Below are 15,453 nucleotides of genomic sequence, written 5' to 3' on the forward strand. Positions count from 1 at the left end.
TTTCGATAAACGATTCTCGTCTATCTAATCCTGAAATTTTTGCCTAAGAAGTAACAAGTTTGTGGTTTACTGCATTCACCCAATTACACACACACACACACACACACACACACACACACACACACACACACACACACACACACACACACACAAACACACGCGCGCGCGCGCCCGCACGCATGCACGCACATACACACACGCACACGCACACACATGCACACACAAACGCGCACGCACGCACGCACATACACACACAACATAAAACGAGCTCACCAAATTCACAGGATCCTATGGCGTCGATGGTTGTTGGCTTTGATCACTAAAGCGATTAATTTGAAGACTCTTCAGCCAGCATTCTGATCAGATTCTCAGGAGCGACAATTTTAAGTTTTAGCACTTTTCGAATTTCACTCCCCCCTTTCGCCAAGAATTTCCTTTGATTCATTGTGATTGTAATTTTTTAAAAGTTGATAAATATTATTTCCACTTGTCTGTGACAATCACTGCCACACACACTTTCACCCACTTGACACTTCATACAGCAGCACACCTCGAACAGTCACCATTCCGGGGGCGCTTTTCTCTCTTCGTTCCTTTTTACGCTCTTCGTTGCCTCACTACTACTCTCCGGCACTTCTCAGAAAACAAGCTCTACGTAGAAAAACGCTCTCTAGACTTCCTTTCCAACAAAACTCAAACGGCTCTTTCTCTTGTGGTCTCCGGCTCTTCTCTCCCAAAGCAAACTCTCAACGATTTTCAGAACTCTCCCGCTCTCCTCCTCGTAGTAACCACTATCTCCTGATATTCTCGTCCAAAGCAAACCCTCAACGATTTGCAGAGCTCTCCCGCTCTTCTTCTCTTATTAACCACTCTGTCTCTCTCTTTTTTCTCATGACGCTGTTCGATTTTTTTTCCTTCACGCGCCCGCCATCTTGAATAATCGCGTGGTTTTCACAAAATTACAAGATTTATTTTGGTCATCTTGATCATTTTGACTAAAAACTAAAAACTCAAAATGATCAAGATGACCAAAATGACCAAAATGACCAAAATGACCAAAATGACCAAAATGACCAAAATGACCAAAATGACCAAAATGACCAAAATGACCAAACTGACCAAAATGACCAAAATGACCAAAATAACCAAAATGACCAAAATGACCAAAATGACCAAAATGACCAAAATGACCAAAATGATCAAAATGACCAAAATGACCAAAATGACCAAAATGACCAAAATGACCAAAATGACCAAAATGACCAAAATGACCAAAATGACCAAAATGACCAAAATGACCAAAATGACCAAAATGACCAAAATGACCAAAATGACCATAATGACCAAAATGACCAAAATGACCAAAATGACCAAAATGACCAAAATGACCAAAATGACCAAAATGACCAAAATGACCAAAATGACCAAAATGACCAAAATGACCAAAATGACCAAAATGACCAAAATGACCAAAATCACCAAAATGACCAAAATGACCAAAATCACCAAAATCACCAAAATCACCAAAATGACCAAAATGACCAAAATGACCAAAATGACCAAAATGACCAAAATGACCAAAATGAACAAAATGAACACAATCACCAAAATGACCAAAATCACCAAAATCACCGAAATCACCAAAATGACCAAAATGACCAAAATCACCAAAATGATCAAAATCACCAAAATGACCAAACTGACCAAAATGACCAACATGACCAAAATGATCAAAATGACCAAAATGACCAAAATGAACAAAATGACCAAAATGAACACAATGAACAAAATCACCAAAATGACCAAAATGACCAAAATCACCAAAATCACCAAAATGACCAAAATGACCAAAATCACCAAAATCACCAAAATCACCAAAATGACCAAAATGACCAAAATGACCAAAATGACCAAAATGACCAAAATGACCAAAATGACCAAAATGACCAAAATGACCAAAATGACCAAAATGACCAAAATGATCAAAATCACCAAAATGACCAAAATCACCAAAATCACCAATCACCAAAATGACCAAAATGACCAAAATCACCAAAATGATCAAAATCACCAAAATGACCAAAATGACCAAAATTACCAAAATGAACAAAATGATCAAAATGACCAAAATGACCAAAATGACCAAAATACCAAAATGACCAAAATGACCAAAATGACCAAAATGACCAAAATGACCAAAATGATCAAAATGACCAAAATGACCAAAATGACCAAAATGAACAAAATGAACAAAATGAACAAAATGACCAAAATGACCAAAATGACCAAAATGACCAAAATGACCAAAATGACCAAAATGACCAAAATGACCAAAATGACCAAAATGATCAAAATGACCAAAATGACCAAAATGACCAAAATGACCAAAATGACCAAAATGACCAAAATGACCAAAATCACCAAAATCACCAAAATGACCAAAATGACCAAAATCACCAAAATCACCAAAATCACCAAAATCACCAAAATGACCAAAATGACCAAAATGACCAAAATGACCAAAATGACCAAAATGACCAAAATAAACAAAATGATCAAAATCACCAAAATGATCAAAATCACCAAAATGACCAAAATGACCAAAATGACCAAAATGACATAAATGACCAAAATGACCAAAATGACCAAAATGACCAAAATGACCAAAATGAACAAAATGACCAAAATGAACAAAATGACCAAAATGACCAAAATGACCAAAATAACCAAAATGACCAAAATGACCAAAATGACCAAAATGACCAAAATGACCAAAATGACCAAAATGATCAAAATGACCAAAATGACCAAAATGACCAAAATGAACAAAATGACCAAAATGAACACAATGAACAAAACCACCAAAATGATCAAAATGACCAAAATGACCAAAATGACCAAAATGACCAAAATGACATAACTGACCAAAATGACCAAAATGACCAAAATGACCAAAATGACCAAAATGACCAACATGACCAAAATGATCAAAATGACCAAAATGACCAAAATGACCAAAATGAACAAAATGAACAAAATGACCAAAATGACCAAAATGACCAAAATGACCAAAATGACCAAAATGACCAAAATGACCAAATGACCAAAATTCATTTTGGTCATTTTGGTCATTTTGGTCACTTTGGTCATTTTGGTCATTTTGGTCATTTTGGTCATTTTGGTCATCTTGATCATTTTGACTAAAAACTAAAAACTCAAAATGATCAAGATGACCAAAATGACCAAAATGACCAAAATGACCAAAATGACCAAAATGACCAAAATGACCAAAATGACCAAAATGAACAAAATGAACAAAATGAACAAAATGACCAAAATGACCAAAATGACCAAAATGACCAAAATGACCAAAATGACCAAAATGACCAAAATGACCAAAATGACCAAAATGACCAAAATGACCAAAATGACCAAAATGACCAAAATGACCAAAATGAACAAAATGAACAAAATGAACAAAATGACCAAAATGACCAAAATGACTAAAATGACCAAAATGACCAGAATGACTAAAATGTTTTTAGTTTTTAGTTTTTAGTTTTTAGTTTTTAGTTTTTAGTTTTTAGTTTTTAGTTTTTAGTTTTTAGTTTTTAGTTTTTAGTTTTTAGTTTTTAGTTTTTAGTTTTTAGTTTTTAGTTTTTAGTTTTTAGTTTTTAGTTTTTAGTTTTTAGTTTTTAGTTTTTAGTTTTTAGTTTTTAGTTTTTAGTTTTTAGTTTTTAGTTTTTAGTTTTTAGTTTTTAGTTTTTAGTTTTTAGTTTTAGTTTTTAGTTTTTAGTTTTTAGTTTTTAGTTTTTAGTTTTTAGTTTTTAGTTTTTAGTTTTTAGTTTTTAGTTTTTAGTTTTTAGTTTTTAGTTTTTAGTTTTTAGTTTTTAGTTTTTAGTTTTTAGTTTTTAGTTTTTAGTTTTTAGTTTTTAGTTTTTAGTTTTTAGTTTTTAGTTTTTAGTTTTTAGTTTTTAGTTTTTAGTTTTTAGTTTTTAGTTTTTAGTTTTAGTTTTTAGTTTTTAGTTTTTAGTTTTTAGTTTTTAGTTTTTAGTTTTAGTTTTTAGTTTTTAGTTTTTAGTTTTTAGTTTTTAGTTTTTAGTTTTTAGTTTTTAGTTTTTAGTTTTTAGTTTTTAGTTTTTAGTTTTTAGTTTTTAGTTTTTAGTTTTTAGTTTTTAGTTTTTAGTTTTTAGTTTTTAGTTTTTAGTTTTTAGTTTTTAGTTTTTAGTTTTTAGTTTTTAGTTTTTTAGTTTTTAGTTTTTAGTTTTTAGTTTTTAGTTTTTAGTTTTTAGTTTTTAGTTTTTAGTTTTTAGTTTTTAGTTTTTAGTTTTTAGTTTTTAGTTTTTAGTTTTTAGTTTTTAGTTTTTTAGTTTTTAGTTTTTAGTTTTTAGTTTTTAGTTTTTAGTTTTTAGTTTTTAGTTTTTAGTTTTTAGTTTTTAGTTTTTAGTTTTTAGTTTTTAGTTTTTAGTTTTTAGTTTTTAGTTTTTAGTTTTTAGTTTTTAGTTTTTAGTTTTTAGTTTTTAGTTTTTAGTTTTTAGTTTTTAGTTTTTAGTTTTTAGTTTTTAGTTTTTAGTTTTTAGTTTTAGTTTTTAGTTTTTAGTTTTTAGTTTTTAGTTTTTAGTTTTTAGTTTTTAGTTTTTAGTTTTTAGTTTTTAGTTTTTAGTTTTTAGTTTTTAGTTTTTAGTTTTAGTTTTTAGTTTTTAGTTTTTAGTTTTTAGTTTTTAGTTTTTAGTTTTTAGTTTTTAGTTTTTAGTTTTTAGTTTTTAGTTTTTAGTTTTTAGTTTTTAGTTTTTAGTTTTTAGTTTTTAGTTTTTAGTTTTTAGTTTTTAGTTTTTAGTTTTAGTTTTTAGTTTTTAGTTTTTAGTTTTTAGTTTTTAGTTTTTAGTTTTTAGTTTTTAGTTTTTAGTTTTTAGTTTTTAGTTTTTAGTTTTAGTTTTTAGTTTTTAGTTTTAGTTTTTAGTTTTTAGTTTTTAGTTTTTAGTTTTTAGTTTTTAGTTTTTAGTTTTTAGTTTTTAGTTTTTAGTTTTTAGTTTTTAGTTTTTAGTTTTTAGTTTTTAGTTTTTAGTTTTTAGTTTTTAGTTTTTAGTTTTTAGTTTTTAGTTTTTGTTTTTAGTTTTTAGTTTTTAGTTTTTAGTTTTTAGTTTTTAGTTTTTAGTTTTTAGTTTTTAGTTTTTAGTTTTTAGTTTTTAGTTTTTAGTTTTTAGTTTTTAGTTTTTAGTTTTTAGTTTTTAGTTTTTAGTTTTTAGTTTTTAGTTTTTAGTTTTTAGTTTTTAGTTTTTAGTTTTTAGTTTTTAGTTTTTAGTTTTTAGTTTTTAGTTTTTAGTTTTTAGTTTTTAGTTTTTAGTTTTTAGTTTTTAGTTTTTAGTTTTTAGTTTTTAGTTTTTAGTTTTAGTTTTCAGTTTTTAGTTTTTAGTTTTTAGTTTTTAGTTTTTAGTTTTTAGTTTTTAGTTTTTAGTTTTTAGTTTTTAGTTTTTAGTTTTTAGTTTTTAGTTTTTAGTTTTTAGTTTTTAGTTTTTAGTTTTTAGTTTTTAGTTTTTAGTTTTTAGTTTTTAGTTTTTAGTTTTTAGTTTTTTAGTTTTTAGTTTTTAGTTTTTAGTTTTTAGTTTTTAGTTTTTAGTTTTTAGTTTTTAGTTTTTAGTTTTAGTTTTTAGTTTTTAGTTTTTAGTTTTTAGTTTTTAGTTTTTAGTTTTTAGTTTTTAGTTTTAGTTTTTAGTTTTTAGTTTTTAGTTTTTAGTTTTTAGTTTTTAGTTTTTAGTTTTAGTTTTTAGTTTTTAGTTTTTAGTTTTTAGTTTTTAGTTTTTAGTTTTTAGTTTTTAGTTTTTAGTTTTTAGTTTTTTGTTTTTAGTTTTTAGTTTTTTAGTTTTTAGTTTTTAGTTTTTAGTTTTTAGTTTTTAGTTTTTAGTTTTTAGTTTTTAGTTTTTAGTTTTTAGTTTTTAGTTTTTAGTTTTTAGTTTTTAGTTTTTAGTTTTTAGTTTTTAGTTTTAGTTTTTAGTTTTTAGTTTTTAGTTTTTAGTTTTTAGTTTTTAGTTTTTAGTTTTTAGTTTTTAGTTTTTAGTTTTTAGTTTTTAGTTTTTAGTTTTTAGTTTTTAGTTTTTAGTTTTTAGTTTTTAGTTTTTTGTTTTTAGTTTTTAGTTTGTAGTTTTTAGTTTTTAGTTTTTAGTTTTTAGTTTTTAGTTTTTAGTTTTTAGTTTTAGTTTTAGTTTTTAGTTTTTAGTTTTTAGTTTTTAGTTTTTAGTTTTTAGTTTTTAGTTTTTAGTTTTTAGTTTTTAGTTTTTAGTTTTTAGTTTTTAGTTTTTAGTTTTTAGTTTTTAGTTTTTAGTTTTTAGTTTTTAGTTTTTAGTTTTTAGTTTTTAGTTTTTAGTTTTTAGTTTTTAGTTTTTAGTTTTTAGTTTTTAGTTTTTAGTTTTTAGTTTTTAGTTTTTAGTTTTTAGTTTTCAGTTTAGTTTAGTTTAGAATTCATAAAAAATGGCTAAGATCATTCAATCACACATCAACTTAGTCGACATTTTCTTAGTCATCACTTGACGTCCAACGTCATCGTCTGGCGCACAAAGGAGGGAAAATTGATTAGATGAATTATTCCCGTTTCTCAAAACTGCATTGTGAACCAGTGCTGTCCGCGTGCCATCTTGCTATACAAATGCAATAAAGAATTGTTCCCCGATCTGCGGGCACAAAGCAATTCGCTGAGTAGCCCCGATTGAACGTCATTTTTTGTACTGCTCCGGACATGACGCGCTCCGGTCACCACAATGCTGAAAGGGGACCACATTTTTTCAACTCCGGTATATTCCGTGGATTTGAATGTACATTCCAAACCGGGCTAAGAGGGTGGGTGGAGGCATGATGTAGCTGTTTAGTCACCATCATCGCATCGATCTAATCGCGATCCTTTTGTGATCCTCGGAATTGACGTTCGCGACTTCAAGGCTCCAGACAGTTCAGGGCAGAGGCAACAAAAAAATGCCTCTTCATAATTGCGATAATCTCGGTTCGAATCTCGTTCAACCTGTTTGCTCGCCCTGTCACCCGCGGAACGGAAAGTTGTTCCAACGATAATTTGGTGAAACGTTCGGGCAAAAAAAATCCTCCAAACATCTTGGTACCGTCAAAAGTGATTAAGTCGCCATCATCGCCACAGCGAGAAACTTGCCGCTCTGCCAACTGCCCATGCCGGCAAAGTACTTTATCTGAAGCCCAAAGAGCTTTACTCCACATATTCAACGCTAATGGATTAATTAAATCTCATCGGTGTCGAAGGCAGCGAGCTTTCACTTGATCCCATTTGCATCCCTCCCGATTTCGGACGGGGATGAGCTTTCATCTCGGCTCAAGACCGGTGAAGTCGTGAAGGTTGGATTGGCCCCAGCAGGGACACACTTTGGTGTCAACGCAGCGTGGTTCGAGCATTGCTCCCGGTGTTGCACATTGTGCGGCAGAAATTAAAGCGAAAAATTGGCATGGTTTATTTTGCAAACTTGGAAAAAAAAAGCAAAAAATTCACCAAATTAAAACACTCGGCTCAGGCTTGTTTGCTTCTGTTGTGTGTGACAGCAAGGAGCTTACGCAAGGTGCGGTTTGGTGAAACTCAATCAGTTATAAATCGAGAGCATTTAACTTTCAAGATTCGTTAATTATTTATACCTTTCAACGATGCTTGAAGTTATCCTCGATCCTCGCGCAATGTGGAGCAGATAGGGTGATGAGTTTTGCGAAAGGAGAGTGCAGTTTAAATAGTATTGACAATGTTTTCAACTCAATACACTATCTCATGAATAATATTTTTTAAGTCAAACTAAAAGCCTTTTTAACAATTATGCAGGCTGCCCTCAAAATTGTGCAATTTAAAATAAAAAAGAAAATGGATTGATAGTAGTCAGATATCGATTTTTATAAAAAATATCTTATTCCCATAGAAAAAATAATTTTCAAAAAGTAGAAAGGAAGAAATGTTTTCAAAATAAGAGTACGAGCTTATTCTTCTTGGATAAGACATAATGTTAATTTTGACTAATTTGTTTTTTAAAGAGTATTACTTACACTTTTTTCAATATGTCTTTAACGGACTTCTCAAATCAAATTAAAATGAGAATATAACAAATGACTTCAAAACTGTTTGTCCCTCACTTATTTTTTTTTAAATCATGGTCCAATAAAATTATTTGTTCATAATTTTAGAATATTTTAAGCACAATTAACTTCACTAGTCTAAATTATATATTTTAGCTCATTCTGACCACTCTACTCTAAAATATGGCCTGTCGCGAAAAATTGGTCATTTTTGGAAGGGACCATCCATAAATCACGTGGAAATTTTTTTTGGGATCTCAAAACCATCCCCCCCCCCTCCCTCAAGGACAATTGACCATGCAAAAAAATATCTTTTTTGTACTAGGCGAGGACAATTTTTCGAAATCTATGTGATTCCAGAGGGTAAAACCGGGAGGTAACTAGATTTGGACCACCCTAGGGGCCATCCATAAACCACGTGGACATTCAAGTGGGGGAAGGATTTTACGATTGCCAACAAAAAATATTTTTTGTGAGATTTGTCCACTAGAGAAGAGGGGAGGGGGAATAACATTTGTAAAAATGTTTCTACGTGAATTATGGATGACCCTTGTATTTTTTGGAGGAAATTGGCGTAATATTGGGATTTATAATTTTTCTATCACAAACATGATATAAAAACAAATTTGTATGGACAATTCTCTCAAGAACAAAAAAAATACTCAAAAATTTAATTTTTGTTTTTTTTTAATTTGGAAGAAATTTTGTGATTCTTGTTATATGACCAAAGATGCCATTTCTATACAAATCTTTAAACAATAGCTTAGGACATGTAAAAAAAATAATTTAATGATTGATATCACACAAAAAATTAAATCCAAATTATTTATGAATGATTCATCTACTCATGATTTTATAACACTAACATCAAAAATTTAATCCAAAATTATGTTATTTATTAATTTTTACCACCAAAAAAAATTTAAACATTGTGTCCCCCCTAGGTCTTGCAAATAATCCGAGGACGGAATGCAACGACTATTAAATCATGATTTTATAAAGACGATGAAAAAAGTCGTTTTCTATTACCTTAATTATTTTATGTACAAACAAGATAAACCATCAATGGAAAAAGTTTTTTCTTAAATTTCAAATGCCAATTCGAACATTGGCAAATTTAACAATAATTTTATTCATAGACACTGACAATCAGACAAATATTCGCTGAGTTTCTTTCAAAATTCGAACTTATTTTTTGCTGTTTGTTTTTCCTTCTGATCTTTTTTTTTGTTGAAAAATTTACAACACTGCCAAATTGGTTTTAAGCAATTTTTGACTTAGCTCAAGCGATGGAATTTTTCGATCATATTCAAATTTCAGATCAAAAAATGAAAATTTTCAATTGATTTAATTTTTTGAAATATTTTTCTAATAAGAAAAGTCTAATCCAAATGGTTTAATTTTTTAAAAAAAGATAATATTTTACTTTTTTTATTGCCTATAGAAAAAGAAACAACAGAACAAACAAAAGTTTCATCCAAATAAAAAGAATGCAAAATAAACGATGTCCGAAGTCTCAAATAAATGCTTATTTTTTAATCGTTGGAAAAATAAATGTATCTCCTTGCTTATTTATATTAAAAAAAAGGTTTTTTTCTGTTTACAGTTGAATTGAAATATTATTTTGAAATTGACTGTAATTTGTTTTGAATAACTTTGTTGAATTACATAATATTTTGATAAATGTCTTGGGCAGATTCAGAGTGAAAATTGATATGAAGGTCCGAAAAATGTATCGTTTTGATAACTTTATTTACAGACCAGTGCGTGAATTTTTATAAAGATTGGCATAGATAAATTAAAACTATTGTTTTTAAAATTATTAAATTATCACTTGGGTAATTCTTCGCCAACTCATGATGTTTTAAAAACGTTCAATAGGTTGATTTTTCAATTTTATTATCAAATGCAAAAAATAGCAATTTATAAAACAATTTAAAGCAAAACATAAATTTTGATATCGATCTGATCTTTAAAAATAAGTATGTTCAGAGATGGGAAAGCTTGGTCATGACATCTGCAGGTTGAAAAGGATATCGAAATTTAAATAAAAATTCTTTTCAATTGAAAATTTAGAAAAATCTAATGAAGTCGCCAAAATATGTTTTTTTTTCGCTTTTTAATGATTTTCAAAACTTATATTTTTTTCGAAAGTTCAACAACACTGCCAAATGAATTTGACCATCCAAAAATGAGATGATTTTTTTTTGTGTGAAAAGTTCAATTGAAAATATGGGTAAATATTTTTTAGACTGTAAATATGCTAAGACACAAAAATCGCTCAGAAAATCTTTTTTCAAGATACAGAAATTGAATATTATTATTGCATTTCTGTATGGATGGTGTTCAAAGGTACATCTAAATAAAAAAAAAAATTCCAAAGCCTTGGAAAATTGCTCATTTTTGAAATCTTTGTAAACATATTTGTAGCAGTCTGCTTATTTTTTAAAATTTAGCATTAAATATGTTTTTTTTGCCTTTCTTACTAAATTTGATATTATTCTAACTCTTAAAAATAACCAACCTTTTTATTCAATTCCATTCGGGTTTATTTGTGAATAATCAAGTTACAATGAGTTCATTTCAGTACAAAACAGGGTTTTGGAGTTCCTTTCAGCTGTGTGTTACATCGTAGTTCAATCGAAGGCATTATTACTTATAACTATTGAAAAGACAAGAGTAAGAAAAAGTTTTCAAAAAACTTAGAGAAAGTGCAATGAGAAAAGGATAAATAATCACCCTAAAAATCCGCATGAAAGCGATGAAAACTCCACAGCAGTGAACCACCATCAGCAGGCCCGATGAAAGTCCCGAATAATGGGGAGTGCAAGTGAGACTCCAAAAAAAACGCCGAAAAAATCGCCTACACGAAAGCTGCGCGGGATTATCTTCGCTTAATTCAATTCCATTATCATTAATAAGTGGCTAAGTAAACGTGAGCCCGGCTCATGTACCCAGGGATGCACTTGCTGGTTGCTGGAGAGATAATCCTGGAACCTTTTTTTCTGTGTGATGATTTTAACGAGATTTTTGTAGATTGGTTACGGAACCATCTGGCGTTAATTGAAGTTTCTTTCGTTCCGCTCTGGACCACGCGGAAAAGTGGACCAAATTAAATCGGCATTGAAATGATAATCGACCCACGCCAGGGAAGTAATTAATGTCTCGGGAGGAGCCCCAATCAGCGCCCTTCGAGGGCCAGTTCCGGAATGTCTCCCACTCCGGGGGACCCACAGTCCTTCACGGCAGCTGGTTGAGCAGGTTTTTGATTCATCTGACCGTCTGGGCAACTCACCGGATTCGATAGGGATCTGATTCTGTGGCCAGCTGCGCAGCTGGAACGAAACCGAATCTGGTGTATTGTAGGGTAATTAGAGTACCTCGGGCTAGGTCCTCCAAACGGCGGCGGTTCAACGGCGACGATTGAGTGTGTAATTGAATCAACGCTTTTATCCGGTTATGAAAATTTACGATATTGACTCTCTTGGTGGAGGTCTCCCTCCGCGTTGTGGTGCGCGTGGCGTGATTTCGGTTGGGTGGAGTCGCGCATGATCTTGGTCTGGGGAGCTTAGTTCCGTGGGGTGAAGGGTAGAGGGGGAAGTTGTTTAGATTAAGCTGGCAGTGATTTATTGATAAACGAAACTTGTTCGAGCTGGAGGCTGTTACGGGGATTGAGTTCTTAGAAGTTTGAGAGCAGGATGCTTGAGCTAAAATAATTCCTGAAGCAATTTATTGAAATATTGTAAAATTTAAAAACATTCAACACACAAAACTAACAATTAGTACAGAATACCCACTCTGTTATCCCTACTAGCCCAGATCTAACGAATAGCCGTTCATTAATTCCCCGCACCGCTCAAGGGAACCTCGCAGAGTCGGCGTCCGAAGAGCCACGTGAAAAATCTCCATATCACGTTCCACCGGGGTCGTCGTCGGCGAAACTCCCTTTCATCCCTCTGAGCGCTGCAAAACTGCACTGATGACCGCACTAATGCAGGGGGCCCTTAACACGCGTGCAATGCGCCCATTTCGCTCCACATGAGTAGGATTCAAAACAAATCGGCCTCAGCTCTAATCATTTCCAGCGTCCTCCTCCTCCTTCTTCGCCGCTGGAAAAGCTCGGATCGCGCTCGTGCCCATTTTTCACCACGCAAAAAGCGCTTTTCACGCTTCTTTTTTCCAGTAGACTGCTTCAAAGTAGAGCTTCCCGACCTCTTTGATACGATTCCGCGCTCGACGAAAGCTCATTACCATTACGTGTGAGAGTACGGTCTCTTTGGCGGTCTCCGGAGACCAGCCCGAAGGAGGGAGGATAAAAATTGAATACAGGCAACAAAGAAAGTATCATTTATTTCAATTAAAAATGTGGGTGCCGACGAAGGGCCGCACGGGCATCTCTCCGGACTTGCCGTCCCTTTGGACAGCTCGGGGGTATGGAGGGATACCGGGCTCTTAAACCGCGCGAGGTCAGGTTGGTCTGCGGTATGTGTGCTGCACTAATTCTCCACCACCACCCCCAAAAGCTCGTTACTGAGCCGGAATGTGGCTCAACTATTATCGCCCGCGCGTGCTTCAGGAGCTTCTCTGCAAATAGCTGTTAGGCTGGCTTGGATGGTGCAACAGATCGTCGGAGGATGGTGGCCAAATGACCTGCATTCAGTGCGGATGAAAGTGATGGTAATGAAGTGAGGGATTCCGGGATCTGGAAAGAGTGCTTGACTAAAGTCACCACCAGGGTCTAGGAGTCAGAGTTGGTGGAGTCAGACTAGATTAGAGTTTTCAAATTTTGAGAAATTGTATTCGGATTTCCAAAAACGTTTTTTAGAGAGTTGAAGTCGAAGTCACTAAATCTCAAAAGAGTTAGCAACTCAAGAGATGAGTCACGCGTCATCCCATGCACCATTAACCCTAGTAGCTCCAGCTGCGACCATCAACTATCGCCCAACCCTCCAAATTTCGCTAAATCATCAACCCTCGGGGAACATGAAATCGAGTTTCATTCATCGGTTGAGGGGACCACCTCCGTCGATGCTCTCGGTCCGCTGCAACTACAGCTCACTTAAGCGCGTACCGAAATCTAATTTGAGATAATTACACATCAACCCGGGACTTCAGAGGTCCCCCTGGTCGGTCACTAGGGCGGTCTCAGCTTAAGTGATTTTTAATTATTAACCCCTTCTGATGGGACTCGGCAGTGGGGTCCTGAAGACTCGCAAAGCAAACAAAGTCGCTGTCGATGATGACTTTCGGGGGGAGATATCTGGACCGGAGATTGACGATAAGATCGAGGGCGACGTAATCTCTAAGGTGATGGCGAACAGGTCGGACTGGGTTAAGTATTGTTATTAGCCAAAATTTGGACCACGTTGTTCAAACAGACGATCAAAGAAGAGAAGGCATCTCAAACCGAGAGTTCGAAGAAATCAGCTTTGTGTTGAGAATCTCGTTAAAATTTTGAAAAAGCTTCGAACACGTTTGTCAAAAAAGGTGATTGATACCTAATTGATCCCCATTAATAAAGTCGTGTTACACCGGCTAACCTCAAGATCTGCATTATAATTAATCGCCCCAACCGGGTTGAATGATCACATCAAAGTGGCCAATCAGTCATCGATCGCGTCATGTACTCTAAGGACCCATGTCCCCGCAGCCAGCTAACAAGTTCGCGTGATGGCAACGACTTAATTCAGGTGCCGGATGATAAATTGAAGCAACTCTTTGCGAGTCCGTATAGTGTCGCGCTTAGGCAAACTCTGTAGGACTCTATAGGTTCGCAATCGATCCATATCGAATGCGGTACGGCCACTTTAGATAACGACCGTTTTGATCACGGTGACACACACACAACAGAAGCGTTTTTTTCTGTTTTAGAGTGTAAGCAATTTTTCATACTTCAGCAAGGGGGAAATCTCGTCAACGGTGGTGACGATGATGACGACGACGCCGGAGTAGTCTAATTAATCTCTGTTGGAGGAGTTGGAAACAAGCTGCCGTGGAGAACACACGAGCTTTGCCAGAAATCTGGAATTTTTAAAGGTAATGAACAAAATTCAACATTTTTTGCTTTTAGGATGTCCTTTAATACCCAGACTGAAGGCAGGTTCAAACACACTAAAAAGACAAAACTTTTTTATTGTTTATTGGACCTTCAAAAAAAAAAAACTTTAGGAATGCTTTTCGCTTCTAACGTTAAAATTTCCCAATGTTTTATTTTATTTTTCAAAGAACAAAATAAATTTAGAATCTTTCAGAAAATGTTAAACCAAATTCGAATCAGACGTGAAGGCAACCAATAGTATAAAGAATATTTAAAAAGAAATATCGTTTGAAATTTAAAGCATTTTTTATTCGCAATGGTGATGACCAAATTTCAATATTTTCAAGTTTATGAATTTTTCAAATATCTTAAATTTGACATCAACTCTCATAGTTTCTCAATATGTGTCTATTTTCTTCAAAATATAAAAAATATCTAGTTTAAAAATTATGATAATCATAGCCATTTCAAATCATCACCAATAACAAATTGTAGAACTTATTTTGTTGGAACCCTAACGTCTCTAGTGTTCCACGGTGTAATTCTAAGTAAACAAAGCACCCCTCGCCAAAGCAGTGTGGTGAATAACTCATTGTCACCACACACAAAACAAACACAACGTAGGGAAGTATTGTTATTTGTTACGAATTCAATCTGTGATAATTAACCTGTAAGCAAAAGTGAAAATAAACGATCTCTTCTAATCCAACCTCCGAGAAGGCAAGTTGCCTCTCTCGGAGCACCTGAAACCTTGGAGTTTTTACTTACCCGAAGTCTGGTCCGCTGCTACTTACCGTCCGCTGGAGTTGTCCGCTGCTGCATCGATGGGATTCTGGAACCTGGAAAGAAACGGTGGGTCGTCCGCAGTTTTCTGAGTCGGCCGCCTGGCCGAACATTGGTGCCGTGACCAGGATGGTCAAGCCGGAGGTCCACCGCCATCGTTTTTCACCGGTAACTATCGCCATCGCAGAAGGAATCCAGCTACAAAATGGCACCGTCGCCATCAGTGTTTAGTCTTGAGAAGAGTCAAGTTTTGTCCGTGTAATTGTTCTTCCGCAAGGCCATTTGGGTCAAGTTTTGTCGGTTCACTTGCAAGATGCGAGTCCTACCGCCTCGGTGCGCGGATCTAGGAACTCTTGAGCAGGTGAATCACGGAGCAACAAGCCTCCACTGTGGGACCCATTGCGCCGGAACGTCGGGTTTGTGCTGTGCGTAGGCAAACCGGGGTTGCACAGCGTCAACCTTTAGACAGCAAGCTTGTCTGTCTGCGATTGCTTCCCGTGGAAACAATGCACACGTGCGTAGTACAAAATGGCCGCTTCAACCATTTTTCTAGTTTAGCTTGT

General features: G+C 33.7%; 1 protein-coding gene across 1 annotated transcript in view; it reads right to left on the reverse strand.

Moving 5' to 3' along the window:
• The window catches only part of LOC120430852 (uncharacterized), a 31,251-nt gene extending 16,179 nt beyond the window's left edge, over positions 1-15,072 (reverse strand). Inside the window, exon 1 of the mRNA XM_039595976.1 lies at positions 14,902-15,072. Coding sequence (XP_039451910.1) covers positions 14,902-15,072 — 171 coding nt within the window. The remainder of the gene's footprint in view (positions 1-14,901) is intronic.
• Between the last annotated feature and the right edge of the window lie 381 nt (positions 15,073-15,453).

Source organism: Culex pipiens, chromosome 2 (assembly GCF_016801865.2).
Source record: "Culex pipiens pallens isolate TS chromosome 2, TS_CPP_V2, whole genome shotgun sequence".
NCBI classification, from domain to species: domain Eukaryota; kingdom Metazoa; phylum Arthropoda; class Insecta; order Diptera; family Culicidae; genus Culex; species Culex pipiens.